This window comes from Rhipicephalus microplus, chromosome 4, assembly GCF_043290135.1.
Source record: "Rhipicephalus microplus isolate Deutch F79 chromosome 4, USDA_Rmic, whole genome shotgun sequence".
Lineage (NCBI taxonomy): Eukaryota > Metazoa > Arthropoda > Arachnida > Ixodida > Ixodidae > Rhipicephalus > Rhipicephalus microplus.
Genome location: NC_134703.1, coordinates 211,648,611 through 211,676,248, shown reverse-complemented (window position 1 = coordinate 211,676,248; position 27,638 = coordinate 211,648,611). Strand labels below are relative to the sequence as shown.

General features: G+C 46.2%; 2 protein-coding genes across 11 annotated transcripts in view; both read right to left on the bottom strand.

Moving 5' to 3' along the window:
- Positions 1-27,638, bottom strand: part of Amph (amphiphysin) — a 197,406-nt gene that overhangs the window by 37,171 nt on the left and 132,597 nt on the right. For 3 of the 10 annotated variants that reach the window (XM_037423611.2, XM_037423612.2, XM_037423615.2), the window contains 2 exons: positions 25,384-25,535; positions 8,723-8,971 (listed from right to left, as the gene is read on the bottom strand). In XM_037423611.2, coding sequence (XP_037279508.2) covers positions 8,723-8,971; positions 25,384-25,535 — 401 coding nt within the window. The remainder of the gene's footprint in view (positions 1-8,722; positions 8,972-25,383; positions 25,536-27,638) is intronic. The other 7 variants (XM_075893965.1, XM_037423613.2, XM_037423616.2 and 4 more) reach the window with 3 other exon arrangements.
- On the bottom strand, positions 17,683-20,931 carry LOC119172494 (uncharacterized). The gene is made up of 2 exons (XM_037423617.2): positions 20,899-20,931; positions 17,683-18,690 (listed from the first exon to the last, which is right to left on the bottom strand). The coding sequence occupies exons 1-2, from the start codon at positions 20,929-20,931 to the stop codon at positions 17,686-17,688; spliced, it is 1,038 nt and encodes a 345-aa protein (XP_037279514.2). The 3' UTR covers positions 17,683-17,685.

Genomic DNA, 27,638 nt, shown 5'->3' with positions numbered 1-27,638 from the left:
CAGTGCATGATGATGGTAATAGTGCTACAGTACATAGTGATGGTGATAATGCTCCAGTGGAAGGTGATGGTGATTGTGCTCCAGTCGTTGGCACCATACCGGCTGGTGAGCCACCAACTTTTCATAGGTCCACAGGAAACTGAAGACAACTCACGAGATTTCAGGACTATGTATCATGTAACATGATGTGAGCATTGACTCTTTTTGTAATTATTTTTGTGTAAATATGTATATATTTAGGGAGAAATAGGTGTAGTGTTAAAGGTCGACACTAGGTGACTTTAGTTATGTTCAACTGTCATCAAGAAATGGCGCCACCTCTGACGTATATAGATACGACTGTCACTGGAATAAAGCAGTTCTTGTGGGGCATGGGTTGAGTGTGTTTGTTGTCCTCAGTCGCGCCGTGTTGCCGAGACTACAACCGCAAAGCTTTGGGCAGTTGTAGACTTCCCTAGACAGTCTCTCAAAGAGCTTCGCAACTTCGCAATGATCACAGCTCCCTTGAATGAACTTCTTCGAAGTGACACAAAAAGTTACATTTTGTCACCCGCCTGTGTCGATGCCGTCAAGAAGTTGTGCTGCCTGCTAATGTCACAGCCAATCCTGAGTCACTTCGACCAGACTGCTCCGACCAAGGCACAGATCGACTACAGCAGTGTTTGACTTAACGCCGCACTCACGCAGCGCAAATCGGGATCCCAAGAGTATGTAGTCACACACGCAAGTTCCACCCTCACTAAAGCAGAGAATAATTATTCTGTGACAGAGAAAGAGTGTCTGGTCATAATTTGGGCTCTAGGTAAGTAATCTTAGACCTTACCCATATGGCCGACCACTCTACGTAGTCACAGATCAACATGCCCTATGTTGGTTATCCATGTTGAAAGACCCCTCCAGCCATTTAGCTTGCTGGGCTTTGCGGCTGCAAAATTTCCACATGTCTACAGGTCTGCCCGATGTCACACAGATGCTGACGCCCTATCACACTTGCCTGTGTCATTTGAAAGCTCTGCCTGCTTATTTGGCGTCATTGTCTGACTGGCAGCTGATTCTCAGTTTCACTGCTGCAAGTGGAGTTGTCACGTGAGCAGGCGCATGGCAAGATGTCACTCAACCAGACTTTAAAAGACTTGCGCCAACGCTTCTTCACCAGTGGGCACAGCGAGGCCGGAGGCATCATGTCACTTACCAAACATTTCGTGCTCACAACACAGGTTAGTTACTCATTATTTAAAAGTAATGACCAGATTTTGTTAGTTGTGCCGTGCCCACGGACATGTTATTGATAGCGTATGACTGTATTTGTGTCTCTAAACTGCTTGTTTGTGGTGATATAAAACTTAATTCCGGTCCAGCTGTCAAGGAAATGTTCGCGTCCCTTAAATCTGGCCAGGACACAATCTTATCTGAACTAGCCGACATCCGTGAACGTCTTTCAACAACAGAAAAAACTGTGTCATCTCTAAGTGCTAAATGGACAGAAGTTGAGGAACGGTTGTTGGAGATTCGTGAAAAAACTTTAGAAATTGAATCACTCCAGACCAAAGTTCAAAGCTTAAAACAAGTCATTGAACAACAAAACACTACGCTGGCGGATCTTGAGAATCGCAGTCGGCGATGCAACATCATTATTCATGGAATTTGAGGACAACAAGGCGAAAACGAAAAATCACTGCGACGTGAAGAGGTCGACAAGCTCTTCTTCCAAAAGTTAAAGGAAACCGTTTGTTCTGTGGCCAGAATTCACCGCCTTGGGCAGAAATCTGGCAAAAAATGTGTGATTGTTTACTTCCCGGACTTCCCAGAAAAAGAAGCTGTCATGTGGAAAGCTTAAAAGCTTAAAGGCCCAAACATTTATTGGCGGAATGACTACAGCCGCTACACCCTGTGTAAAAGGCGCCTTCTCTGGGAGACCGCCCAGGATAAAAAATCCCAAGGCAAACATGTTTTCCTTGCTAACGATAAGCTAAGTATTGATGGTAGCCTTTACGTGTGGGATGAGGCTAGTAACCAACATGTACTTTTCTGACAAGCTTGTAGGCCACGTGATAATGACTTCTCACGCCCACTCGTTCAAAGGAACTTAGACTGCTCAGTTTCAATGCTCGAAGTTTAGCGAATAAGAGTGAACAGCTTGAACAACTTATTTTAAGATAACAATGACAACTTATTTAAGATAACAATAACCTATTTAAGATAACAATAACAACTTATTTTAGGATAACAGATAACTTATTTTAAGATAACTTTAACATAACGATTTTGTCTGAAACATGGTTATATTGTTATATTAGTGATGAGGATGCAATTCCTCCTTCGTATCAGATCTTTCGATGTGATCGCACAAGTAGGGGTGGAGGCATGACGATAATACTAAGAAACAGTTTTTCTACCAGTGAACATGCTCAGATAGACGACCACGAAAGCCTTTTTCTAAAAGTAAGGTGCTGAGGCCACATATTTGTTCTATGTGCTGTCTATCAGCCTCCGTCTTCTCCTCCCGAGTTCTTATCAGTGCTGCACGATCACATGTCATCGTTAAAGTGTCCTCGTATTTTAATGGCTGGTGATTTCAACTTGCCCTCCATTAAGTGGTCACACGTGCCGAATGCCAATCTAATTGATAGCCCTCTGTATGACATTATGCTTTCTTGCGACCTGCAGCAAGCGGTACTTGAAGACACGAGGGTGATTAGCAATCATGGTTCGATGTTAGACCACGTATTTCTCAACAGAGATATTCCCTCGTACAACGTATCAATTGAAGAGGGTATCTCGGACCACAAGCTAGTACTGGTGACTTGTAAACTTACTGACAGTGCGCAACATCCCAAAACAGTTTTGAATATCATAAAAGATATGGTGAAAGCTGATGATCAATGTATTCTTGATGTATTATGACAGCTAGTAGTCCATGAACCACACAGTGATGTCATTTCTTTGTGGCTATCCTTTAAACATGCCATACTGCACTGTTTAGAAATTTTTGTTCCTGACCGCTATGTTAAAACAAGAAAAGCAAATCCCTGGGTAACCTGTGACATTCTACACATTAAGCGATAACTCAAGCACGCGAAAAAGAAATCAAATAGAAATCCTGACGCGATTCAACAACTTCAAGTTGAACTGTCTTGCGCGCTAACAGGATGATAGATATTTTTCGTCGACATTACCCGGTTTCTTGAAGAATAATTCAGGAAAATTTTGGCAATACTTGGAAAATAAAGCTCCTCCTTTAGAAAAACTAAAAGAGAATGGCCTAGTAGTTACCGACTTAACAGAAATTTCCAACATAATGAATGATTATCTTCATTCCCCCCCCCCCCTTTTTTTTTTTTCAAAAGATACCCCAAATCTCAATCTTGTTCCATCCTTGCCTGATTCAAATTTCATACGCTTTGAGGGTGTATTATCACTGTTACTTTGCGTCAAAAAAAAAAAAAAAAATCTTCTGGTGGCCTCTACAGCATTTTGAATTCTTTCTTGGGTGGATACGCTGAACCAATGTTGCATATTTTAACCAATATATTCTCCGAATCACTAAAAACGGCAACATTATCAGATGACTGGCGCCTCACCAGGGTTGTAGCTGTGCATAAAAAAGGCGATCGCCTGCTGAAGGAAAACTACTGCCCAATTTCTCTAATGTCTACATGCTGCAAGGTACTTGAACACTTATTTGCTCATTTTAATATCGATTTTCTTGAAAATAGTAATCTGCTGTCTCCACCCCAGCATACTTTTCGGAAAAAACTATAAACGTGTACACAGCTTCTTGAAACAGTTCATGATCTTGCACAAATACTTGATTATTCAGGCCAGGTTGATTTCATTTTCTTAGATTTTAGCAAGGCATTCGGCCGCATTCCTTATGGCGGACTTCTCTTAAAACTACAAAACTTGAATTTACATCTTTTGTCATAAATTGGATAGATGCTTATCAATTAAATCACGCACAGTACGTTGACGTGGGGGGACATATTTCTAACACATTACCGGTATTATCAGGTGTTTCACAGAGAAGTGTTTTAGGGACCATTCTTTCTGTATACATAAATGATAGCTAACATAGTTGAGTCTAACATTATTATCAGATTGTTTGCTGACGACTGTGTTCTGTATAAAAAGTGAGATGCCAACAAGATCAGGTTGATCTAAATCTTCAATTAACACATGTTAGTGAGTGGTGTACTAGGTCGTCAATGACATCAAACCCTGACAACACAATACTCCTACGTGTGACAAAAAAGAAACAGCCATTCACGTTTACCTATCACGTCTACGGAACGCCAGTATGAAAAGTAAATGAATATAAGTAGCTAGGAGTTACCATTACAAACACACTATCTTAGTCTTCACATATAACAAATGTCTGCTCATCAGCTTCTTGTAAGCTTGGTTTCTGAGGCACAAACTGAAAAAAGCCCCTTTCAAATTAAAAAAGCTCGTGTACAAAGCGTGTATTTTGCTTGAAATAGAATATGCATACGTAGTTTGGGACCCTTTTTACAAAAAGATATTCTCGTGTACAAAGCGTGTATTTTGCTTAAAATAGAATATGCATCCGTAGTTTGGACCCTTTTTACAAAAAGATATTCAAAAACTTGAAATGGTTCAAACACGCAATGTACGTCTTATTTTTTCTAAGTTTAAATCAACAGATTCTCCCATAAAATAAATCAAAGACAACGGCATTTCTGTGCCTGAAGAACGCCGCAGAATGACACGTCTGAAATTTTTGCATTCAATTTATGATTGGAAGCTAAACATCCCTGCCCATAAGTATACGGCCATTTTTTTTCTCGCGCATCTAGGCATCGTCATATGCAGAACCTGCAACCATACTCCACTCGGACTAACATCTTTCGAAATTCCCTCTTTTCCCGAACAAGCATTCAATAAAATAGCTTACCACTTGATGTCGCTTCATGTGATGACTTTGAAAAAGCATCCAAACCATGACATAGGTTTGCCTTCTCCATATTTCTAGTGCTTGTTACAACATATGTGCTTTGTTCTCATGCAATATTACTTCTTCGGATGTTTAGTCTTCAATACTTGTAATACTTCAGGCGTTTCTATATGTAAAAATTTGGCTGTGCGTATGTTATTTTTCTTCGTGCTTTAAGGCATCACTTCGTTTTTGCCACTATTTATTCTTATATATAAGTTTCCGTAATTTTGTTACATTTCTTGTATCACCTACTTTGTAGCGTCGTCGTTATCACGTTTGCTATATGGTCCTCAAATTTAAAAGCTATTTGAATTTGCTACGCCAGCTTTCAGCTTTGCTACCACTACCCAGACTTGCACAAGCTTGAAAGACATATGTCGCCGTTGATTTCTCAGCCGCGAGCTTTACCATCGTATCACGAGCGCTGCTTTTGGATCAGTGCTTGAGTTCAATCTTTTTGACTCCCAATTTTCATGTTGTCTCCTACAAACTTCCTGCGACAACATGCCGAACCGTAGCCTACGCCTAGTCAGCGTTGGTTGCTTTTCGGTGGCGGTCACGGGGGATCAGTTGCGGTTTTGTATGGAATCATCGTATGTTATCTATGGTCTACGTTGTAGTCGGCAATAAAATTTTTGGAAATTTTACTCCACCTAATAGGCTCACTCCGAATTTGGCACCAGATTTTCTGGACAGAGACTGTACCTATTATGCAAGTGAATACGGTATGTTGCCTCAGACTATTCTGATTGGGACCACATTTTGCCTTTCATAATGTACGCATATAGCACTGCTCCAGAGGCGACTACAAACTCTTCACCATTTTACCTCTTATATGGCCGAGAACCCTCCACCACACTAGCTACCATTCTGCCATGTAACCCTGATTCATCCGAGTCTTTGCCCATCCGTGAAGCTGGCAGCCGTGCTGAGGAATGCCGTAAGCTTGCTCAGTTCACTACCTTCGACTAATGGAGACAAAAATCTTGACTTGACAATGACCATCAGTACCCTACTTTGTTTCAGGCAAACTTGAGTGGCTTCGGGTTCCAGCTGTCCCTACTCGCCTCTCCTTGAAGTTTGTTTCAATATATGAGGTCCCTTACTGTGTTGTTGTGCAGACGTGACCTGTATGCTTTGCCATCGAGCCAGTTACGCCATCCACAGACCATTGCTTCTCGAAGCCATCCACGTACAGCATCTGAAGCCATATTAAAATCCACTAGTACTATGTTCTTCATGAGTCCCCAAGATGGCTCCTTTTCCAAAAGGGGATGAATTGTGGTGAAGATGAATGCCCACCGCAACAGCCACATTGATAGCGTTGCGCGCGCTTGAACTGCATGGCTAGTTGCTGCTGCAACATTGTCCTTATAACCGTCCAGCTCTTGCTGATACTGTCCCGAGGTCGCTACCGTTTATTGCCAGTGATTAAATTAAAAATATGAGTATTTTCCTGTGGTAATGCTTTTCTCCTGGATACACTGTATTTTAATTATTTCTTTTTTGCAGTGAAAGCTGTTGTGAGCTGATTTTGGAGGCCACAGTGATTAAATTAAAAATATGAGTATTTTCCTGTGATAATGCTTTTCTCCTGGAAACACTGTATTTTAATTATTTCTTTTTTGCAGTGAAAGCTGTTGTGAGCTAATTTTGGAGGCCACAGTCCCCAGTATCCGAAATGGCTATCGCGGAAGAGGAAAAAAAAAAAAAAAAACGTTCGAACTTGATTGGAACCCAGTGGCATATTGTACAACAGAGCCACATAGGTGCTTGAAACTCTTTTGCATAAAGAAAGACCCTGTAAAAGCATCATGACGAGAATAGAATCATTTTTACATGTGTACTATTATACAGTCGAATCACGATAATATGAACTAGCAGAGGCCCGAAAGTTTGTTCGAATCAATGAAAGCTGACTAAACGGAGGGCTCTCTATGCAGTGGCACATGTGCATTGAGCTAACACACGAGGGGGAAGTTTAAGAAGACTTACATTTATTCACAAATCACAGGACATCCGTTATTATTTGAAGTAATCGGTGATGCGCGCCTGCACACGTTTGCCTTGCAGCGAGTTAATCAATTTCGCACGCAGCTTGCAAAGCATTTGTACTTCGCCTCCAGCATTCTCCTGGCAAGAGAAGTTGCGCGCGAAAATGTCCCGCGCTGACACTTTCTAAAGACGACGACAACAACTGCTGCGTAGCAGAGCCTCCCGTTCTGCGCTACGCAGCCGCACCATGGCCAGCACGTGACGAGAAAGGAGGAGCGTCTCCACGTGGAGAGAAGCAGATCAGTATTTCAGAGAAAACCAACACTCCACGGCAGCTTTTTTTTCTTTGCTCTCTTCGCACAGGTCGTTGAAAGGAGAAGGATTACGTGTCAGGAAAGGGAAAGGGGGAAGCGTGGCACCGGGGGCGCGTGAGAGCCCCCCCCCCTTCAAGGTGCAGAGCCGTGCTCCCGCAAGGGGCAAGGGCTGCAGAAGATAGTGCCTTTTTCCTTTCCTTCTACCACACAATCATTCAACACCAGCGACCGCTTTCTTTTTTTTTTCACTACATTGGAAGGAGGAGGGTCTTTACGTGGCAGGGACAAAAAAGGGAGAAGCGTGACACGGGCGCGTCGCCGATCGACATTTGAGAGAGAGCAAACATTCCACCACAGACTTTTGTTTCCTTTTCGTTTCCTTGGCGGGCAGCATTCGGGCAGCGCTGAGGTGTCGCAGGTGCTGAGGCGGGATCAGGCGGAGTGCTGAGAGTATTTTCGAAGCGCGGTATGTTCGAATTAACCGCGCGAAGTGCTTGGGCCTTCGAATTACCGGGCGTTTTCACCCACTAGAATACACTTAGCTTTGACGGGACCTCATCGTGATTTCAAATAAACCACACGTTCAAATTAAATGTGTTTGAAATAATGAGATTCAACTGTAACATAGTAGAAAAAAAAATAACACCAGATGTCCCACACTGTGAATTACATAAACAGTGGGTGGTTTAGAGCTTCTCACCCATTGCAAAAGGCTCAGCCATGACTCTTCATCGTCGTAGAGTGCTTACTTGGTCGGTTGGGTAGGTACATCTTGAAGAAAATGAGAAACAGTACGAAACACTGAACAACACTTGTTTCGTCATTTTCGTGAGTGTCGCACAGTTTCCTGTTCCCTTCTTCCTTTTGAAAAGCCACAGCACCAAAACATGTGCACATAATGCCTCACAGATGTGCGGTGGATGCCTTGGTTATCCACAGAATGATGAGTAATGGCACAGTAGGTACTCCCCTACTATGCAAAGTTGTGACAATTCATGGCTACCTCGCAACTGCACTTGCACTAGCTGCCCCAAGAGAGTTTATGATGGTTTCTTCAAAGGTTGCTCCTTCAGCTTCTACAGCTTCCATGCTGCATTTCTTCAAGAGAGAAAACTTCAATTGCGAAGCAGATTTTAGTGTGTTTAAGACTGCCTGTACATGAAAGGTGAAGTTTGCATGCTACATTGCAAGCAGTCTTCACAATCTACCAGAAGTTGCCATTCTGTATTAAATAGCAATGACGTCAGACATTGAAGCGGGCTAGTGTGCTGACCAGCTTTGGAACCATGTTGGATCAACACCTGGCCTGGTACTGTGCTCTTGTGCCTTGCATTGCGTACAAGGTGTCTGCGTGTGTGTGCTGCCTACAATGATCTCATGAGAGAGCACTCGCAGGCAGTGTTAGCATTTCAAAAGTGCATGCTCAGTCACAGTGCGGGCGCATGCAGCCGCTGACCTTCGGCCGAAGAGGAGAGCATCTTGCACTGAAGCTCGGTGTAGTTGGCCTTGAGCCGGGTGACTCGCGTGAACCAGATGCAGAGGTTTCGCCGTGCAGCCGGGCTGCCGGCCCCTGTTGCCTCGAACGAGTGGTTGACGGCGCAGCGCAGGCACTGCCACGGCTGGTAGCGCAGGAAAGAAAACTCGGCGTCGTTCAGCCAGATGCACTTCATGCGGGAGCTAGTGCCACACGCCACACACTGGGGATCTGCACCGCCCATGCATTGCGTGCTGCTCAGATCGCACAACACCCCAGCTAGTGAAATTCTCAAACTCACGTGAAAATGAGTTTGTCCACGTTTCAAGGAGAAATGATTTCACGACTTTCTCAGGTGGTGCTAGCTATCTACTTGGTTGCACACCTAGGCAAGTTTTCAACAATATTATGTGAGCACTGAGCATGGAATATGGTAGCTTTTAATACTTTCGTAACGTCCTAACCTGCAAGCACTGTCTGATACGCTGTTTCCTTCTTCAAATATTTAAGTATTATTTAGGTAAACAGTGCCGCACAATGAAGCATATCAAAGAAATGATCAATATTATGCGTATTTGTGTCTTGCACTGCAAAGTGCAAGTGCACTCGACTGTGCAAATTCAGTTTCCATTGGATTTTAAATATAAACTCTTTTCTCTTTCCTTTTTGTTTTTGTGAACACTTTTCCCAGGTAAATCCATGAAGCTACGAAGCATCTCGAGATGTCTTTTTTTGTTTTGTTTACCGTTTGTCTTTTCCTGAGTATTATTTATTTTAGTTAGCTTCATTTTCACGAAGAAAAGAATATCGATGCACTCCTGCTGATCTTTAAAATAATAAATTTCACTTTATTGCATTCTGGTTACTGAAGCTAGGAGGAAGTACTGGTGAAGATGCACTTTTGTCGTAGCAAAAGTCACATTACTTTGCTGAGAAAAAGAAAACGTAGAGAATGCCCACCACTTGGTAGGAAGAAGATGTGACCAACTCTGAAAGAGGTTGGAGCAATGCCAGGGTTCATTTTAGAGGCCTGCCTTGAAAGGATTTAGTAGAACAGCCCAGTCAATGACACTTGTGCTCATCTGTGCATAGCGCACATTATAGCACTTCACGGGATTCGGGCCTACCCGAAAACCTAGGCCCTCCCGACCACCTGTGGGCCGGCCTGGGTACAGGAGGTCGCACCGTGGGTTTGGGCCTGGGTTTGAGGCGGTGGGCGTGGGTCTGGCCAGAATAAGACTTTTTTCAGTTGGTAAAGGGACTCTGAACATTAACATTGACTTGGTTTAGACTGACAATGTCATTCATTTCAACGCCATAAGTTTATTGATAGGAGATAAAGAAAGATCACTGTTTCATTTCAGAATTCTGCTCTGTAATCTCCGCATGTGGCATCAAAGACTTCAAATTGTATTCTTTGTATTTTGGAGTACTGGCTCTTCAAGGTATCCTGAAACTTAGTATGTTCAGTCTGTGGGTCACTCGGATGTCAATTTAGTTCGTTTTTACCGACTAGGATCTATGTAGGCCCTAGTAGACTCTATCAAAATCTATGACGTGACGATTTTTACTGCTGGTAATTTAAGGTGGCATCGCCACCGCCTTTCCTTTTTTACGCATTTTTATGCTTATTGAAATGTTATCATGACAATCGTGGTCATTTTAGAATTATCAAAGAGCAGGTAATTCCCTGGTCATAGGAAAACATATTCCTCCTTAACAGTGTTGCTTTTCTAAAGGGGTTGCGCATACACAAATATTTGCCATTTTATCCCAAAAAACTGCTTCTTCTATCTGGGCCAAGCTATTTGGAGTAAACAGACTAGACGCTAACATAGTTACATTTGGCTATTCTCGGCTTTGTTCGCATTCTATGTTATCTCATATCCAAAATTGTATTCTAGCGTGTCAGTAATTAAAGCAATATACTAAATTTGTAACTTATAAATTTCTTTTCTGCGGCTCCTACAGAGATCGTGTTGTAGACATGGCACTTTGAAGGAATACAAAAAGATAACTGATATGTTCACTCAGCTCGCATCGTGGCCCAACAATGTATTCGTCCCTTGAATGAAGATATCAAGTAGTGGCATTTTCCAGTCATACAGTACAATGGCGTAAAGGTTTTATAAGCACCTGATCAATGCAAATACCATTCTGGCTGAGTTTCCATGTCTTACCTGAGTGGCCATCCTAATTAAGTCGGGTGATGAGGAAATTATTGGGAACGCGTTTCTCTGCAACATGCTCGCATGCTGGCAGAGCAGCTTTTGGTAAAGGGGTGAGGAGGAGGAAGAGAGAAAAGCAAGATTATACAGAGATACAGGGAGAGAGAGAAAGAGGGAGAAAAAGAAAGAATGACTACAGAGAGAGAAAGAAAGATGTATTAAAAAGAAATACTGAAAAATGTATTGGCTGACTGCAATCAGGGGACTTCACTAAATTGCAAATGTGCCATCTGTACTTTACTTTTTACAAACACTGAAATACTGAATTAGCGCTCATTAAATGCCTAAGTTCAACGTGGTTTGCTGTAAAAGAAATTTAATTATGCAGGTGCATGGGTAGAGATTTCTATTTGGATTTCTCAAGAGCAGTATCTTGAGTGCATCTTTGAAGACGGACTTGAAAATTGCCACATGTGTAAGACTTGAAACTGACAAGCACAGAAGTTGCAGTTACAAGCTTGTAGTACGGCCGGTGGCCTCTAAAGATTTTAACTCAGAGTGTTTATTTGGATAAGCATAACCTGCTGTATATATTGACACGTGTGCATATGCATAGAAGAGGTGTTTTGCAGACTCCGGGTAGCGGGACTGTAGCTTCAGAAGAGGAGGACGAAGAGGGCGTTCTGTGTACAGCTGATTCTGGAACGCCCTGTTTCGCTGTTGCAAGTTGTTTCCATCTTTTTTTCTCGCTACACCATGACACTGGTGGAGGTGCTAAACCGCGACCCCGCATGATGCTCCACACTCCCACAGGGAGCCATTCTTCCTGCCCGAAGCACTTATCAAAACTCATGTCCATTGCTTCAATCGTCGCTTGTGAAGCCTCCCTCCAAAGTTGACCCCTTCGCAGCAGCGCTCTCCAAGGCACCGCTAGCCTCTGTCAATGGCCACCCACAGGCCACAACAGGTACTCCGTGACAGTAGTCCTCCCGCCTTATCTTAAGTAACCCTTTTCTCACCACTGGTGCCTGATCGCATTGGGCGGTGGTGCACATGAAGACGTCGAAAGACTGGCTTGATTACTATGAAGGTGTTGCCAACATCAACCAGTGGTCTGTTGAACAAGGGCTCTCCCGTGCCTATTTGTATCTCGACGACAGTGCTCGTACTTGGTACGAGAACAGAGAAGGCAGTTTGTCAACATGGAATGACTTTAAATGGCAGATGATTATGTCGACCGCCGCAACAGAATGTCGACCGCCGCAACAGTGCGCAGCACTTACTCGGGCTACGGTTCAGAAACCCAATGAAATGATCGCAATATTCGCTGAGGACATGGCCCGTCTCTTCCGTAGAGCTGACCCGCACATGACCGACACCGAGAAGTTGCGCTACCTCATGTGTGGCGCAAAAAAGCAGTTGTTTGCCGGACTTCTTTGCAACCTGCCAAGCTCCATGGTGAATTTCATCAAGGAAGCTACTGCTATAGAGCGGCGGCTTCACCTTCAATGCCAACAGTACGATTGCTTGTCCAGCAGTGCTCACATTCAAGTCACCGCTACGACGCATGACAATCAAAGCTCCTTGCACGATTTAATAAGAGAGATTGTTCGTGAAGAGCTGCAGAAACTGCGAACTCCGGTTCTAGAAACACCCATGGCGTCTGTCGCTGAAGTCGTCCATGAAGAAATGCGCCAAGCATTTTCCACGACTGATCCTACTCACAATCAGCAATCCACGAGCTACACAGCTGCACTACACCACCCGCTACCTGTTGCGCCATCGTACCACCAGCCATCGGCAGCGATTCCTTGGTCACCGCCGCAAGAACAGACACCGCGGTTTCCTGCCATCCTGCCGCCGTACGAAGAGCTGTCTCTCGACATGACATGGCATTCGCCACATAACGAGCCGTTGCGGCGTTCGTAGCTTTGCGAAACAAACCCCTGGCGCACTGTAGACAGGCGTCCCCTTTGTTTTAACAGTGGAGGTGTGGGCCACACTTCCCGTCATTGCTAGCATCGCGTTCATACGCTTCGCCCTCTTTGGCCATGGTCTGACAATCGACACGCTAACGACAACTATGAAGCACGCCGAGATGACGCTGATTCTCAAGGATACCCTTTTCTAGACCCCCTTTTGACGACCGTCGTGCCAACAATGCCGACAGTGTGCCTGATTACCAGTCAGGTTTGGGACGTTGACCACGCTCTTCGTCTCCAGCCTGCTCGCCTTCGTCACGCCACCGCAATTCTGTTGATGTTAGTAGAAGGAGGACACCCAGTCCACGCCGAGAAAACTGAAGGCGGCGACCTCCGGGGGTGAGGTTGCAGGCCGTCAAGACGATCAAAAAAGACCCTCATAAACTTTTACCACAGGATGCTGTAAAGCCGACGAATCATAACACTGACGAAACTGTATGAACTGGATGAACAGCAAGTAACAGCCTTCGTTGACACCGGTGCTGATTTTTCTATTACAAGTGAAAACCTGGCCGTACGCCTTAAGAAATTAAAGACAACGTGGACGGGACCTCACCTGAGGACGGCAGGCTGTTAATGCCTGTCGGAAGGTGCACAGCGAGACTCGAGATTGGTGGCTCTTCTTTCGTGGCAACGTTCGTCGTCCTCACCTCGTGCTGCAAGGACCTGATTATAGGGATGGACTTCTTGAGAGAATATGGTGCTGCCATCAACATCCCGGACCGTTGAATTACATTCTGCAACAGCCCTGGTTTAGTCCACTGTTCTGGCCCGATACATAATCCTTTACGTATAATTGATGATGATGTGGTCGTCCCACTACGGTCATGCACTCTTATTTCAGTGGAAGGCCACGAAACGTTTGACGGAGAAGGCATTGCTGACTGAATCGGCTCGCTGCTATTAAGCCATGGCTGTGGTGTTTGCGAAAGACGTAAGAAGCACCGGCAGCACCACCGTACAAAAAGACGTTTATTGTACGCAACACATCGAATATATACATAAAAGACAGACGCGCCCCCTGGGGGTGAAAGAAGACAAAGTAAAAACCGAAACTGAATATAACATACTCCCTCCCTTATATGTAGTGATTAGTTGTTAGTAAGTGTTAGTAAGAAACCCCTATGCATGCACTGTACATTTTACACGCTGGATACACATACATATTTACACTACATACACACTGTGCTATACACACAGGCAACTAGTGGGTCTGATAGTCCTTGAGCCAGACCGGTGGCCGGCGCTCTCGGGACGGCCGATGGGGATGCTGCACGGCCGGAGATGGTAATGAGCTTGTAGAGCTCTGTAGTACGCCAGGAGACCGCGATTGCGGCCCAAGAGAAGGCGGCTGCAGCATGGCAGGCTCTGGTACAGGCAGCTGCGGATCAGGAGCAGGCGACTGCGGTACGGCAGACTGCAGTACGCCAGGAGGCGGCGGCTGCGACCCGGGAGAAGGCGGCGGCGGCAGGGCAGGCTGCGGCACTTGAACCGGAAGCTGTGGCGCAGGTAGCTCCGAACGTTGGTATGGTGGACTCGTGCCCCTTTCAGGAACCCGGAAAAGCTTGAAGGCGTTCCATGTGCGGCCATCTGCAAGTTGGAAAGAGGCAGGTCCCCTCTTCCCCAACACCTCAGTTGGCGAGGAAAAAGAGCGATCCCCCTTGAAGCGAACGGACGGCTTCTTGATACAAACGAAATCACCCACAGCTATCTTTGGCTCCTTAGCAGCTCTCCTGCGGTCCATGTACTCCTTACTGCTTCGCTGTTGAAGCCGGACCCTTTGGCGCAGTCGCGCCAGTTCCTTTGCTGGGTCTTTTGCAAACGCTGGTGCCGAAAATCCCAGAACATCCAATCTGGTTCGGGGCATTCGCCCATGCAGCAGAACTGCTGGGGCAACTGCAGTGGTAGCCTGTGGAGTGCAGCGGTAAATAGAGAGGTAGTCCGTAACTGCTTGTCGGATAGGTCTCCTTTCGAGGAGTGAAACCTGGATGAAGTTCTTCAGAGTTCGATTGAACCTCTCGACTTGCCCATTCGCCTGGGGGTAATATACAGACGAATGAGACAGCTTGATGGCTCGGTTTTGAAGAAAGGTTACAAATTCACGCGAAGTGAACTGCGGCCCATTGTCGCAAACAATCTCTTCCGGGTATCCTTCACGGGCAAAAACACTGGTTAAGAAGTCTTTCACGGTGCTTGTGGCCACTTCGCTGCAGAAATATATCTCTGGCCATTTGGAATAGTAATCAACCAGTGTTATAGCAAATTGGCTATTGTGAGGTGTATGTTCCGATGGGTCAACAATGTCTAGGCCCAGTTTCTGCCATGGTCTTTCAGGCCAGTCAATAGGCTGCAATGGCGCTGGCGATGTTTTGGCAGACTTATCTGCTTCCAGGCAGATGTGACAGTTTTTCATGGCAGATTCAGCTTGCTTGTCCATCCGTGGCCACCAGAATAGCTCAGGAAGTCGCGCCTTTGTGCGCGTGATGCCCGGATGTGCCTCGTGGGCAACGGCGATGCACTGAGCCGTGAGAGAGGACGGAACAACGAGGCGTTCTGCGCGCAATAGAAGGTCATCAACAACAGAAAGTTCTTCGCGCACAGAGTAGAAAGATTTTGCCTCCTCTGATATGGACTTTTGTGGTGGCCAAGAACCGAGCACGAACGACTTGACCGTTTGGAGACAACCATCGTTGAGGACAGCTTGCTTGAATTCTTCCTTCGTCACGCAAGCCGACTCGACCAACGACACAATTTTTTCATCCTTGGCCAGCTGTGCCTGCGCGGCAAGAGCTGGCAGCCGAGAAAGAGCATGTGCCACCGTGTTGGTGGACCCCTTGCAGTATTCGACAGTGAAATTGTAGCATAGGAGTCGCGCATTCCAGCGTGCAATTCGAAGTGGCCTTCTACCACGTCCTTGCGAAGACAGCAACGATACCAACGCCTGATGGTCCGTTCGAATCTTGAAATGGCGACCCCAAAGGTAAGTATGCCATCGTTCGCACGCCCAGATGCATGCCAATGCTTCGCGTTCGCCGACCGAGTACTTTCTTTCCGCTGGTGACAAGGTACGAGACGCGAAAGCCACTGTGCGGAGCTCATGGCCATTTTGCTGCTGCAGAACGGCTCCCAGCCCACAGTCAGAAGCGTCGGTCGACACGATGACTGGAAGTGATGGATCGAACATGTGGAGAACTGTACTTGAAGAAAGCATTTCCTTGACCCTCCGGAAACTGCTGTCTGCTTCAGCTGACCAGATGAATGGCTCATTCTTGCGAAGCAGAACGCGCATAGGCTCGACCACCTGGGCCAAGCGGGGAACAAACTTGGAATAGTATTCTACAAGACCCAGGAATGAACGGAGGGCAGCAACATCTGTTGGCACTGGAGTGTTAACTACCGAGTCTACCTTCTCTGGAAGCGGCGAGATACCTTGTGCAGTGACCTTATGCCCTAGGAAAGAAAGTTCTGGAACGTCGAAGAGGCATTTGTCGTTCAATTTCAGGCCTGCGTACTTGACTTTCTGCAAGACCTTTGTTAGGTTCAAAAGATGTTCTTCTGCACTTTTCCCAAAGACTATGACGTCATCAATGTAGAACAACACACCAGGGCAGCCATCCAAAATTGTGGCCATCATCTTCTGAAATGCCACTGGGGCAGAAGCTAACCCAAAGCAAACTCTCTTGAACCGAAAAAGTCCTTCATGCGTGATGAAGGCTGTCAGGTCCCTGCTGTCAGGGTGCAAAAGAACCTGATGATAGGCAGAAGCCAAGTCAAGTTTGAGAAGTGTGTCGCGCCTACCAAGGCATGAAGGAGTTCCTCTGTATGAGGCAACGGGAAGCTGTCTGGTACAATAGCCTTGTTAGGCTCCCGGAGGTCAACACAAATTCTGATGGTGCCGTGTTTCTTGTCAACGACAACAATGGGCGAAACCCATTCAGAAGCATCGATGCGTTCGATGATGTCAAGGCGCAGCAATCTGTGAAGTTCATTTGACACTGGTTCCCGAAGTGAATATGGAAGACGGCGCAGCTTCGAAGATACGGGCTGCACGCCTTGCCGAATCTTGACACGATGCGTGAACCGCTTAGCAAGACCCAACTCGGGACTGAAAAGTGAAGCGAAGTCGTGTTCCAAGGCTGGCGGAAGGTTTGCTTGCCTGGGTTGCTCTATTGACTGCATCGGAATGTGACAAGGTGTCGGGTCATTAACACGCGGCGGCGGGGCAACGGACGTGTGCAGGCACTCAAGAGTGGAGCCCTGTATTCGAAGATTTAGGGCCTTAATGCCGTCAAGGCCTATCAGACAAGTTCCTTGACGAACGATGTAGAAAAGAAGTGGTGCAGAGCGCCCTTTAAACTGAACGTCTGCCTGGAAACAGCCTAGCACAGAAATTGGCCGCTTCGAATAGTCAAACAAAGTGACATGCGGAGCTGGGAGGAGCAAACTGCTTTGAAAATGTTGGTGAAATTCTTGCTCTGATAGAATTGAAACAGACGACCCTGAGTCAACAAGGAATGACAACTTGACATCCGCTACGCGTGCTTGTATGTAAATTGCGCTGCGAGCGGGATGCTGCACAGTCAAAACTTGCTCAGAACTTCCCCCTGACAAAGCATCGTCATCGATGCCAACTTCACGAAGCCTGCCTTGCATTTGACGCTTGCGGTTGCATACTTTCTGAAAGTGGCCCTTGATACCGCAAAACAAACACTTCTTTCCCTGCGCAGGGCACTGTGACGCTGATCCGCGATGATTCTGCGAGCCGCATCGGAAACAGTGTGGTGAAACGGACCGGCTATCTCTGTCTCGCCGAGGGAAGGCGGGGCCCCTGCGGCGCACGCGAACCGGTAGCGCTTGGAGAGTTTTGCTGGAAATGCGCTTTTGGCTGGAAATTGAAGTTTCGCGAAGAATGCGAATACTGGGAACGACGCTGTACAGAAACAGGCTCGACCGAAGCAGAAAATTCCTTCAGCTCTTCAGCTGCTTGCTCAAACTGAAGAGCGATCCGCACTGCGCTCTCGAACGAAAGGGAGGAACCCTCGAGCAGCAACCGTTCACGTACGCGGTTGGAAACAACGCCGGCAACAAATCGGTCTCGCAGAGCATCATCTTGTGAAGCGAACAAACAATGCGAAACGAGCTCCCGTAAAGCAGGAACAAAGTCATGAACGGACTTGCCTGCGTGTTGGCTGCGGCGGTGGAAACGATGACGCTCGACGACGACGTTACCCGACGTGGAAAACTGCTGCCGTAAGGCGATGAGTGCAGCCTCGTACTCGTCAGTAGCGGCCGCGGGAGGCTTCTCTTGTACTTCCGGTGCTACGGCGCTTGCTGGTGCTGCGACATTCGACCCTGCAGGTAAAGTCCGGTAAACACGCTGCCCTTCTGCCCCCAAACAATGCAGAAGAATGGCCTTGCGTCGCGCTGGTGGGAACTCAGCTGCTCCGGACGCTAGAAGGTAGACTGTTAAGGTCTGCTCCCACTCCTCCCATGAAAGTGACGGCCGGCCGGGCGTCGGAAGGAACGGCGGCGGCGGAGCAAGGCCGGAGAAACTCATGGTGGGGCGGACCCGGACGACACTCGATGCTGAAGGTAGCTTGACGTGTTTATTCCATCCTCGTCGCCAATGTGGTGTTTGCGAAAGACGTAAGAAGCACCGGCAGCACCACCGTACAAAAAGACGTTTATTGTACGCAACACATCGAATATATACATAAAAGACAGACGCGCCCCCTGGGGGTGAAAGAACACAAAGTAAAAACCGAAACTGAATATAACAATGGCATTTTAGTCGCACGAGCTATCGTCCGTCTCACTGGTGGACGCACGAACTTGCTCCTGACCAACTTTAGTGCTAAGTGCCAGCACCTTCCGAAGGGCACAGCCATCGCTCCCTTCGACAATATCACAGAAATGAAAGGCAGTTTATGCTTATCAGTATTGAATGAAGCGGCTAATCAAGAATCAGAATTTGTTCTTGACGTTGGAACCACTTTGTCAAAGGACAACCGACAGAGATTACTTCAGCAGCTAGCCGAATTCCATAACTGCTTTTCGTCAACATTACGAGTTGGTCCAACGCCGTTGACAAAGCATCGAATAATCACTGAAGACACAGGGAGACCTATTCACCAAAATTCTTATTGTGTGGCTCTAAAGGAACGCGCGAAGCCATGTAACGAAAAGTGGCGAAAATGCTTGAAGATGGCGTTATTCAGCTGTCACAGATTCCTTGGGCATCACCTGTAGTGCCAGTAAAGAAAAAGAATGGCACCTTGCCTTTTTGCGTGGACTACAGGAAGCTGAATTAGGTGACCAAAAAAAAGTGTGCCCGCTTCCACGTATCGATGACTCCTTTGACAGACTTCGACACGCTCACTACTTTTCTTCCATGGACTTGACGAGTGAATACTGGCAAATCGAAGTAGACCCAAGAAACCGGGAGAAAACCGCTTTTGTCACGCCACATGGTTTAAATGAATTCAAAGTCTTGCCTTTTGGTTTGTGCTCCGCACTCGAGACCTGCCAAAGGCTCATGGACACCGTACTTTCAGGATTGAAGTAGAAGACGTGCCTAGTTTATCTGGATGACATCATAGTGTTTCGGCTACTTTTGATGAGCATCTCAAAAGGCTGCAAGTTCTTTTACATGTCATACGGTTCGCGGGCCTCACCTAGAAACCAGAGAAGTGTCATTTCTATTTTCGTCAGCTACGCAGGCGTTCGGCCCAAACGTGAAAAAATTGCTGCCGACATACAGTTCCCCATACCGTCCGGTAATAAGAAGGCTGTAAGACGCTTCCTGGGCCTTAGTGCCTATTATCAACGGTTTATTGCACACTTCGTCCATATCTCGTCGCCGCTAACTCGTCTCACGAAAGACGAGGTCGTTTTAGAGTGGGACAAAGGTCGTTTTAGAGTGGGAGGCTGCCTTTAATGACCTACGTCAACGTCTTCAAATACCTCCAGTGCTTGCCCACTTTGACGAAGAAGCCCCGACGATGCTTCACACTGAGGCTAGCAATGTCGGTCTGGGTGCTGTGCTTGTGCATCGGCAAGAGGACACAGAAAGAGTGATCGTCTACGTAAGTTGAACGCTAACACGCGCAGAGGCAAACTACTCAACAACAGAAAAAGAATGCCTCACGTAGTATGGCCAGTAATGAAATTTCCCCCATACTTGTATGGCCGGCACTTTAAAGATATTACCGACCATCATTCACTTTGCTGGTTAACTAATCTAAAATATATCACCAGCTGATTAGCGCTTTGGAGTCTAAGGCCGCAAAAATTCAACATGACCATTGTACACAAGACGGGGAAGCGACATACGGATGCTGACTGCTTGTCCCGATCACCAATACAATCAGCTTCCCGACCTGATGAGAATGAAACTGCGTTTCTTGGGGTGTTCGATACATCTATCATCGCCCAACATTGTGACGACATCGAGCGGCTTGGTTTGATTAATTACTTCGATGGACGATCTCAGAGTGCACCAAGACTTTTTGCAAGAGTATTGTCATTGTTTTTTTATATGAAACAACGTCCTATATAAAAAAAAATGTTTGTCGATCAGATATCTCTACTTGCTCGTTATTCCGGCAACCCTCCGTACTGAAGTGCTTCTAGCATGTCACAACGAGCCGACTTCTGGTCACTTAGGCTACATGTGCACATTGGCGAGAGTTTAGCAAAGATACTACTGGCAGGGGCTCACTACTGCCATCAAGCGACACATTCAAACTTGTTTGGACCACCAGCGACGCAAGCCTCTTCTGACGAAACCAGCCGGCCTGTTGCAACATGTTCAGGTCCCAAGTACGCCATTTGACTCGATCCGACATATCGTGGGTCCGCTTCCTACTTCAGCTGCAGGGAACCACTGGGTTATCGCGACGGATTACCTTACCTTCTACGCTGAAACGAGAGCTATCCAACGAAGTGCAGTAGCGGAGGTAGCCAAATTTTTCATAGAAAATGTTGTGCTGCGACATGGTGCACCTACCGTCATGATAACAGACTGCGGGACCACATTCATGACGGCTCTTCTTGAGCACGTCTGGATGTTAAGTGGAACGAGTCATCGAAAGAACACTGCCTACCTCCTGCAGAGGAACAGACTGACAGAGCGCCTAAACAAGACAATTGAAGATATGCTGTTGGTGTACGTGGACGTTCGACATAAAAATTGGGACGAAATCTTACCTAGCGTACAATATCTTACCTAGCGTACAATATAGCTAAGCAAGAAACGACTGGCATGAATCCATTCAACCTTATTCACGGACGGGAGGTACAGACAATATTGGATGCCATGTTACCACATGAATGAGATGACAATGGCACAGTCACTGACATATTTATAGAATGCGCAGAAGAAACCAGGCAGCTCGCATGCTTGCAAATCCGCCAGCAACAACATTACGACGCAGGTAGCTACAATGCCCACCGGAGAGCAGTGACTTACGAAGCCGGTGACCAAGTGTGGGTTTGGATACTCATACGAAACACGTGAACTTTTCGAGAAACTCTTAAAGCGATACTTCAGACCGTATAGAGTATTGCAAAAGTTGAGTGACATCACCTACGAGGTCGCCCCCGACAATCCCTCTTGCACCAGGCATCGACACAAACGGCCTGAACTTGCACATGAGGTACGCATCAGGCCATGTCAGTGACTGACTGTGCGTTTTCACACAACGGTAGCTCGTATGTAGCATCGATGTGATGCTCCTACAAGGAGGGGCAAGTGACACGTGTATATACGTATAGAAGAGAACAATGATGGAGGTGTTTTGCAGATTCCGGGTAGCGGGCCTGTAGCTTTAGCAGAGGAAGACAGAGAGGGCATTCTGTGTACAGCCGATTCTAAAACACGCTGTCGCAACTTGTTTCACCTTTTGTTTTGGGTACACCGCGACAATATGCTATATATACTACAGCATATATATACTCGACACCTACGTAGCGGGATTAATAACGCGAAATCTTACTTTCTAGGCTACGTACTCCCTACTATGTTAAAGACAAACACCAATAAGCTTTGGAGCGTTATCAACCCCTCACATGACGAAAATATATCTCAGGAGGATTCATCAGGCCATCATATTCCAATAGAACAGTGTGCTTCAGCTCTTAACGACACATTTACAAAAAGCTTTTCCGCCTCCCACAGTAATCGCCTTTCTCCCACTCATCAATATGATTTTGTTGTGCTTCCAGTGATTGTTGACATCGATGGCGTTGTAAAACTTATCGACTCCCTGAGCCAGCCATCACCCTTCACCAGGTTATGACTATCAGCACAAAATTTCTAAAAACACCAAGGTCATTAATTCAATTATTCTCGCAAAACTTTTCAGCAATCACTGGATTCATCTACTCTGCCTATACCGTGAATAAATGAAACAGTTGTACCACTTCGTAAACCAAGTAACAAAAGTCTCGCAACTAATTATCGTCCCATTTCACTCTTGAGCTACTAGCTGCAAGCTGTAACCTACTAGCTGCAGTAAAACCTCGTTAATTCAACCTCTGTTATTTTGAAATCCCGCTTAATTACAAGAATTTTTGCGGTCCCATATTTTCCAATATAAGTTAGAAAGGATAATTTGAAGCAGCGGCCGGCACCAGTCAGAATAATTCGAAAACTTTGGGTACCACGTCCCAGCTCTAGATCTCGAGTTCGCCGCAAAACCGCGAAAACGACGGTCATTAATTGCCACAAGGCAATGCAACGTATCAATGCTAATGAGTGGCAGCTGAAGCACCCCAGTCTCGCTACTTCTGGTGCAAAAAAGAAAGAAAGAAGAAAAAACGGTCTCGTGGTCAACCAAAACGTGTGCCTGTGGAAAACGAGTTGCGATTCACTGAAACATAGCGGTGACACGTGGGCAGCTTATTGCATGTGTCTCCCAACCTCAGCGGGTTATGGCTCACTCATTTTCTCTAGGAATGTAAGGAAATTAATGAAGAACAGTTCAGCGGAAATCGTGATGTGTGCGAACCTCCGATTGCCAGCTGAATTCGTGTCTTTGCACTGCTGGCGGAGTTCTCGCCAGCAACACCTACTTTGAAAACTGAGTTCGAAAGTTTCAAAGATAATTTTTTTTCTAGCCAAAACACATTGTGATCTTCGTCATGCTGGCCATTACTAAAATCATAATTATAATAGAAAGAATGTGCGAATGGTCGCATCATGACGAACTGACGCAGCGAGGAGCAGGCGGCATGGTGCCAGCGTGTCACTACTGTGTTGCAGTGAAGGTGTCTTGTTTTCCGCAAGGGCTCAATTTAATCGATCACGACCGCGTTTTCTTTTATTTTTAAATGCGAATCCTTTCTTAGCGAACTTCAGCGACTTTGAGCGTATCTATCTGGGCGCTTACGTTTGGCTGCTCTCGTGGTTACCTCCTTAACTTGGCGTGAACCAAAATTAGCATGGGAGGTAAGATGGTTTGACGAACATGACACGCTGGTCAAGACATGAATAATGTCACAATCCAGTTGCGTATGCTGTCAAACACTTCCCGTCAGACAGTGGCACATACCCACGCGGCACATACCCACGGGCGGGTATGTGCCGCTGGTATGCGGGTATGTGCCACAAGTGAGTGACACTTAGTATCTACCTAGGAACGACAAGAACACACATAGGTTATTTTAACGTAAGGGTTGAGAAATACCCGACAGTAGCGTCGACCCAACAATGGCACAGAATAAATGTCCGTGTTAAGAAAAACCTGACATAAGCAGCGTTGACCCCCTGATAAATGCAAATAATAAATTTCAGGGTGCCAGCAGGAATCGAACCCAAGCATTTTGCATGGCAGTCAAGCATTCTACTACAGAGCTACGCCAGGTCTCAGAACTACTTTTCAAACAGACGCTAATCTTCATGAAACGTCAACAGTGGTTTCAGTGCCACCTACCCAATCTTATAAAACATTACATATGTACTCCATTGATACAGCAGCCACGTTGGGGTAATGTAAATTGTGGTTAGTTGCCATGCACTGAAGTTCAAGGGAACCCCATAAGTCATGGCCACTGTCCGGGCACGCCGGACCCATGGCATGTTGGGCTGGAAAGTTATAATATCAACTTCAGATAAGCCTGCGGAAATTTCGAACTAGAACGAATCTCACCCCTAGCTGCCAAAATTCTTAAATCCTCTCCGCAGGTAGGTTACCCCTCTCCCCGCTCACTAATCTGGCCATCAGGGCCTGGCAGGCAAAGAGGAGGTGCACACGGCCGCCTGCACACTTATTCCTCAAGCCACTGTTTCTCCCAGCAATGAACGCTGTGATCCAGAAAGAAAAGAACACTCCTCTCCTGACTTTTAGAGAGATAATTACCTATTATCGGGACTCCCACTGCCACTTTCCTGCACACTGCAAAGGATTCGGAAAGGTGGACAGGAGAATTCTTCTCTGCCTGTTCACCAATACGCTACTGTACCTAGCACCTGCTTAAGCATTTTCAACTCTTTCTTTTCCGGCTTCTGCTAGTACTGTGCAGAAGTGGCTGACATGCCAGCTTAATTCCTCTTTCCCCCCCTAACTCCAATGCCACCAGAGAGGACTGGGAGGCGGCCCTGCTCGGCTGTGTTAGATGGCAGCACACCTATGTTATGGGTGCATGCTGTGCCGTTGACGTGGTTGCGCTTTGTTTTCGCGCCACTGTGCTTGCATCTGTGCAGAAGTGGCTGACATGCCAGCTTAATTCCTCCTTACCCCCCTAACTCCTATGCCACCAGAGAGGACTTGGAGGCGGCCCCCCTGCTCGGCTGTGTTAGATGGCAGTGCACCTATGTTATGGGTGCATGCTGTGCCGTTGACGTGGTTGCGCTTTGTTTCCGCGCCACTGTGCTTGCATGGCGCTATAAGCAAAGAAGTTTCTTGTGTGTTTGACATATGGCACTCTGCCTCACAGGGCATGACCTTTAAATTTTAATTAACAACTACCGCGTTCGCGCTGCTCGCATCTATTTAGCATCGTTGTTAAACTATGTTTTGACTTTTATTGCATTGTTATTTTGCGACATAATGGCGTGATACATCGGCATTTGTTTCGATCATCAATAACACTGGCTATTGCACCTAAATAAATGAACAGAGACATTGAAAAATAATTTTTTTTTTGAAGGACCGAGGTGGGTTCATTATGTGAGTAAACACGGTATATGTACAAGTAAAACAAAAAACAGCTGCTTGACCGAAAAGCATCTCGAATGCTTTCCATGACACTATAAGTGTGCATCTATAGATGAACAAATTTCACTTGCGCATGCAACAAAACGCACACGTGATGACTGACCTGTTTCTGTCAGGTATCTTACAGTAGGGGCATGCATGGCCAGCTTGAAAGAACAATGCGACTACACTAACCTGTTTACTATGACCACATACAAGTGGGGACAGTGGCATAACGCATGTCATGGGGCCATGCGTCACTTGTGTGCGTGAAAGAAGCAGGCAGAGGTACTCACCACTCCGCACGGGGGAAACCATGAGGGGGGGGTTGCTGACCTGGCCATTTGTTTCGGTAACCTTGATGGAAATGTCGCTCGGACGATTGCTCTTACCCTTCTTGAACTCGATCTCCTCGTAGGGCCGCGTGTCCGCCTCCTTGGAGACCGAACTAGAAAAAAGGGGCCGAAAAACAGGGGCTGCTGCAGGATGATGCGGGGAGATGGGTTAGTCTCTGTACACACCAGCGTGGGTGCTACTCAAATGCCTTCCATTTCACACTGCAAGCAAAACTTTGTTCCTCTCTGCACAATTACAATAGGGTTTTCATATAAGGGCTGCACCGAGCATGAATGACAAACAGCCACCAATTAGGAAAGACACCACTAACAAATTCTCTGCATAACAATAGAAAACGTGCTTGACACTATGCACATGCTCTTACAAGAGGAAACTTCAGTTGGGATGGCCAAAGAATGGCTGCATATGCAGCCAAAGTATGAAAATGACAGGTGGAGTTTGTCACGGAAGATATGATTCAGTGTAATTACACAAAGTGAAATGTTAGTCGTCGTCCTAGTTTGCGAGTACAGAAATGCTTCCTCATGAACCTTGGCAGTAAGAGCATACCCAAAAACTGACACTTCTTCAGCTGTTGTCTTTGATGAGAGAAGGGGCCTTAGCATAATACTGAAATTCACTTAAATTATTCGAAAAAAGAAGTTAAAACTCACTCCATATTTATTTTAAGAAACAATGCACTGCGCTTTAGTCAAAATGTTTGTGCCACTTGAGCAGCACGGTTAATGCTTCTTCATCCACAGTTTAGAAGATCACCCAGAGTCAACAAAGTGTGTGTGCCAATATTTCTAAGACTAATTTGATTACATCACCCTTTAGTCCCACACATTAATACTGTGCATTAACAGAAGCGATTCAGTTCATCACAGCACACCAATGTGACTCAACATAGGTTCATACATAAGAGTGAACAGCTACGAAAACTTGTTATTGAGTACTAAATAATTTTAATTAGCAGCTGTCCTATCGGAATTTTTTTTTCATCTCTTTGTGGTAATGTGATGTTTCCCTGCCGACCTGCCGAAGATGCCGCACTCTGTAAAGCAAGAGCAGTGTGCTCAGGAAAAGCATTTAGTATGTGCCACAAAACCAACCGTCACCAGACTTGTGTGCTTTCCTTCAGTACGACGACAGTTTTTCTTACTTCGACCAATTGAGATCTCGTGCAAGACTGCTCTGTAACTTTTTACTGACTGAGGTAGCCTGTCGGGTAAACAAGGGAGTGAAGTGCACACTACACTACCACCTCTGTGGCTCCTTGTTTATTGCTTGCCATGCAACAAACTGCTGCATACACGGAAAGGTGCACCGCCATCGTCACCATTTCAAGGCTATTTTAGCATGCCACTTTACTGCACTCAAATGGGCTTCTTACTTTCATTGCTGCCATGTGCCTCAGCCCATGCTGATTTTAGGGGCGAAGCTCCTTATGGCGTGGCTTGGGCGTCCCTCGTATGTAACCACCAGTGGCACATACCCAAAATAGGTATAACACTTGACCTCCAAGGTGGTGCCAGTGAGAGATTTCTTCTGTGCGTTGTTTAACAATAAAAAATAGTGCTCAATGTACATGCCAATGGCTGCTAATGGGGAATGAGAGACATGAGCATTCGGCTTTTAGTCAACGCGCACGCTGCGATCCCCATTAGCAGCCATTGGCATGTAATGTACATTGAGCACTATCGGACAAGAAAGGGATGCTACATTATACTCGCTGGGTGTAACCTCCTTAGCTTTAGAAAGGTTTAGCGAGCGTTGAGCCGCAGTGCCATGAATACAATGAACTTGTATATACCATGAATGAACTCAAGGTGGTTAAAAATGAGAAGTAGATACGAAGCGCAAGCCGTAAGAAAGTAAAAGCCGAATTCTCCTGTCTCTCATTTCTCATTAGCAGCCATTGGCATGTAAATTGAGCCCTATCTGACAGGGAAAGATTGCTACGTTATACTCGCTGGGCGTAACCTCCTTGGTTTTCGAAAGGTTTAGCGAGCGTTTGGTCGCAGTGCCATGAATACAGTGAACTAGAATATACCATGAACTCGAGGTGGTTAAAGGTGGGAAGTGGACCCAAAGCGCAGGCCGTAAGAAAGTGTGCATGTGCCACCTCTCGTTTAGTCCTTGGAATGTCCGCTGGATGGCGGTGCTTCTATATGGGGAATATATGATAAAAAGATGCGAGATGGTGGGACTT